Here is a 4,439-nt window from a genome sequence, read left to right on the forward strand (position 1 = left end):
GCACAAGCTGGGTTTTTGTTTGTTTGTTTGTTTGTTTGTTTGTTTGTTTGTTTCTTTCTTTCTTTCTTTCTTTCTTTCTTTCTTTCGTTTCATTTTACCACAGGTGTAAGTTGTATGTGTTTCTCATAGATGTACCCATGGAAGAGCGATAGGTAAAACATAGTTTCCGCAGTGATGAAAGTCTTGTCTGTTTAACAGTCTTAAAGATAGGCGCAAGCTGTTCTAAGCATTCTCCTTCATTACACACGACACATCTTTACACACCTCGTTTGCGGACCCAAATAGAAAGGAGCAGGGCCTTTATTATGAGAGGAGGGAAATCCTTATCTCAGGCTGTAAATTATAGCAAGAGGGAGTATTGACATGCATCCCAGCAGAAGCCAGTGTCATGAGATTGCCACAGGGTCTTACCGAGATGCTGTAGCTATGCTGTTTTGTTCACTGGTGATGTCAGTTGGTAGAAAGGAGCTGTGGCTACTGTTGCTGCTGCTGTTGCTGCTGCTGCTGCTGCTACAGCTGCACTTCCTCCTGCTGCTGCTGCTGCTGCTGCTACAGCTGCACTTCCTCCTGCTGCTGCTGCACAGGTCCGGTGCTGAAAGGGGATGTCCCCAGGCTGTAAATAGCTTAGCTGGCTCTTGGAGGACAGCTGTGCAGCCCTAGTCCAGTCCTCTCTGTATATGAATGTGCACTGGTACTTGTTCCCTGGCATCAAGTTGTATAGTTTTCTTGAAGAGGCATCTGCAGGCAACAAAGTGCCCAATCTCTGAGGCTCTTTAGCTCTCCAGTGAGGCCGATACTTATAGTTCGGGTATTTCTTTCTGTGTAGGGTCTGCAGTCTCTGTGCCTCTTGGAAAAATGGCATTTTTTCGGCTTCTGTAAGGCGTTTCCACTGGTATCCCAGTTGCTTGCTGATCTCTGTGTTTTGCATGCTGGGGTTCTCCAGGGCCAACTTGCGCCTCTGACCACGAGACCACAGCATAAATGCATTCATGGGGCGCTTGACATGGCCTTCTATGCCCTCTTTATGACTGCCATCCGTGCCAAAGGATATCTTTTCTCCAGAGCCGATGATATCCTGAGGCTGTAAGCGAGGACTGCAGTAATCATGATTCAATATGCTGAACATTGTGGATGAGTTATATTGTAACCAAAAAGAGAGAGAGAGAGAGAGAGAGAGAGAGAGAGAGAGAGAGAGAGAGAGAGAGAGAGAGAACACTAGGTGTAGGAGCAGTAGGGGTGGGGAGAAAAAAGCCAAAAGTTAAAGTGTAAGAGCTGAAAGTTACTATCCAATATGTGTTTGTCACAAAGATTTTGTTATTTAAAGTCTGTAACAAAATATCCATGTCTCCACCCTCAGCAGCTCCCTTAGACTAGCCCCACCTATTGTGCCATGTCAGCACCTGTAGAACCACCCATTATCGAGCAAACCACTCCAATACGGGGACTGTTAGATGCTGTACTTCTACACTCCCTAACAATGCATCTTTTCTCACTCATTTTTTCCCCATCCAGACTGAGGGGACAACAAGGGGCATATTAGTGAACGTTTTTGTCCTGCAATGCAATTGATTTTCATGATGGACTAACATGAGAAACTAAAAAATTAAAGAAAACCACTGGGGACAGTGGAAAGGATAAGCACAAATCAATCATTTGTATTTTGGTCCTATAAGAAAGTTTAACACTGAAAACATAAATAAATAGTATAACCTGGTTCCATAGTCCAATATAAATATGGGTGCTATGCTAGGGGCAAAACCCAGTAGCAGAACATGTGCTGAATTTTGAAGCCAGGAAAAGCTGTGTTATGTTTTCTCTAAGGTTTACCTGGGAACTTGTAAGGCCTGATGGCTTTGCAGTGTGGACACAGGTAATATTAGTTTCTTTGATCACCGTTCATGAGTAAGAGTTTCATCCTTCTCTTAATAATGTAATGTAACACAGCACCTTCAAAGCTCAGCAATGTCTGTCTTCAGAGCTCCAGTGTTGCCTGCTTAAAGCAATTACAGCTGGACTTGTTAAATATTAATATTTCTTCAAATAAGGAGGAGACAGAGAAGAGCATTGGACCTTCACCTATGCATCCCTTCACTCCTCCCAGCTGGTTGTAGGTGATTAGGCCCTAATTCTATGAGATCGCAAGGTCTTCTGAGTGTAATAGAGACTAAATACTAAAAATGAGGAGGAGGTCCACCTACACAGCTTTGTGAAGCCATTGTTTAAAAGGTATTATAAAACGGCCAAGGCCCAGATATTGCCAAACATCTCTCCTCTCCTAAAAACAAAGTATGCTTTACTTATTACTTTTATGTCTCGTGGCATTTTTAAATCAAAAGGAACAATACAGACACATACACACACACACAGACATATATACACACACTATAATCAGGTCAATCTCATACACACACACACACACACACACACACACACATACACACACACACTGAAATGGCTAAATATTGGCCAGGCCTTGGTGACTCACGCCTTTAATCCCAGTACTGGAGAAGCAGAGGCAGGCGGATCTCAGTGAGTTCAAGGCCAGCGTGGTCTAAAAGAGCTAGTTCCAGGAAAGGAAGAAAGAAAAGAAAGAAAGAAAGAAAGAAAGAAAGAAAGAAAGAAAGAAAGAAAGAAAGAAAGAGAAAGAAAGAAAGAAAAGAGAAAATATGGCTATAGGTGTTGGTTCTCTGAATACCATACCTGTGTTTTGGTTCTCATTAACCAGACAGCTACAACAAAATAGTAAATACTTAAATGTCAAATCCAGGTAATCTTATTTGCTACCACCAGCCATATATAGATTCTGAAAGATATAACGGTGTATCTTCATGTTGACAAAATATGACGTAATGATGTATGTCTATTCACTTATGTCTTTGTTAACTTTGTCAAATTTAACTACTCTGTGACTCCGAGTCACATAAAAATTACGAAACTGTGATAGTTTATAAAAGCATACTTTTATAAAAGGGTTCTTAAAATGAGATTCCCAGTCTCTGGATGGCCTGTATCTATGACTTAAAGTTTATCTTGATACTAAAAGAGCTTCAATACAAGTTTAAAAATTTTTAAGACTCAAAGAGCACAAAGTTATAAAATTCTAATTTATGATGGTTACTTGCTGTAAGCTCTTGAAGATTATTAAGCCATATGTGTTAATGGCCAGTCTCCTTAAAAATTATCAAATTCTCTAACGTATGCAGAACTAGGTTTGTTGTCAAGCTAATGGAAATGTGATTCGTTGACAGAGACAAGCTTGAAAGGAGGGACCATTTCTGTCTCCCATTATGTAGACTTCTGTGTAGGTTGTCAAAGTAAATATCCTGAAACAAGTATCTCAAGACAAGATTAAAGTAACTTAAACTTTCTTTCATGTAAAATAATACTCAAAATCACGTATACTAAAAGCAAAGCCAAACCTAGCTATTGAAAATAAAAATGAATGTTTGAGTAAAATAGACTACCTTTATAAGATACTTGCATGACAGGATGTCCCTAAGACCCAAGTACTTCCACTGGATGGAGCACGATCCCACCAGAGTCAATTGCATGTAAGCCTCATCACAGGATACGGGGGCACTGGAAAAATAAGATCTACCAGAAGCCTGTTGCTGCTGTCTCTGTCTATATAAACATGACCAGTTCTGTCTGTGTAGGCTTGGCCAGCTCTTGCCCTGTGGAGGATCTTGCCCCCACAGAGTCTACAAGTCTACACCCATATCCTAAATGCCTCAAACAACAGAGACAAATACCAACTACTCTGATCTTACTGTCTCCCATACTGAAATGCCAGGATGCTGCGAACAGAAGAACCTGGTACCTAGCCCACCACCTGACAGGTGCGAGACCTGCGTGCCCTCTACTCTAGGTTTCAGTTCTTCCTGTTAACAAAAACTAATTCCAGGGTCGACTCCCTTACCACCCATGTTCCGTGATTAGGGGGTAATGATTCAGACTATCCAAGTGATCTCCTTGGAAATCCAATGAAAAATGACTCAGTAGGATTCTACTTCTCTTTTAAATTGCCAATTAGGTACTGAATTTAATGGACTTGTTTTTAAAAAGGCCTCCAGGTGTTTGTTCCTTATCTGTGGGTCTGATGCAACAAACAGCTGACTACAGTTATTTTATCCTGCTATAGGACTCTGCTACGTTGTCTAACCAGTTGTACTTTACCTTACTAAACAAAACCTATGTTGCCTTTACTCTTAATGATATCCCACAAGGTTGTACAGTTACTGCCACCCGGCTTGTGTTCTTTACCATCTGTTGAGTTTTATTGTGGCCCTTGGATAAACCATCCTCTGAGGCACTCTCACTGCTGTCCTTTCTACATTGTCCCTTTTGTCAGCTCAGAAAGAATTCTGCATTCTAAACTTCTAAGAACATTTCAGGTGATCTCTGAGGGGAGGTATCCAACTTATCCCACTTGTCGCCAT

The 4,439-nt window shown here is 41.2% G+C and overlaps 1 protein-coding gene across 1 annotated transcript; it reads right to left on the reverse strand.

The window, feature by feature from the left end:
• Positions 1-424: 424 nt before the first annotated feature.
• LOC121441202 (sex-determining region Y protein-like) lies at positions 425-1,126 on the reverse strand. Its single transcript, XM_041642341.1, has one exon. The coding sequence runs from the start codon at positions 1,124-1,126 to the stop codon at positions 425-427; it is 702 nt and encodes a 233-aa protein (XP_041498275.1).
• Positions 1,127-4,439: the final 3,313 nt, after the last annotated feature.

This window comes from Microtus oregoni, unplaced genomic scaffold (assembly GCF_018167655.1).
Source record: "Microtus oregoni isolate MIOR12 unplaced genomic scaffold, Mior012 000074F_001, whole genome shotgun sequence".
Taxonomy (NCBI): Eukaryota; Metazoa; Chordata; class Mammalia; order Rodentia; family Cricetidae; genus Microtus; species Microtus oregoni.

Bases quoted from the DNA above. Each gene is read 5' to 3' on its own strand.
- LOC121441202 (XM_041642341.1), bottom strand. From the start codon at position 1,126: ATGTTCAGCATATTGAATCATGATTACTGCAGTCCTCGCTTACAGCCT.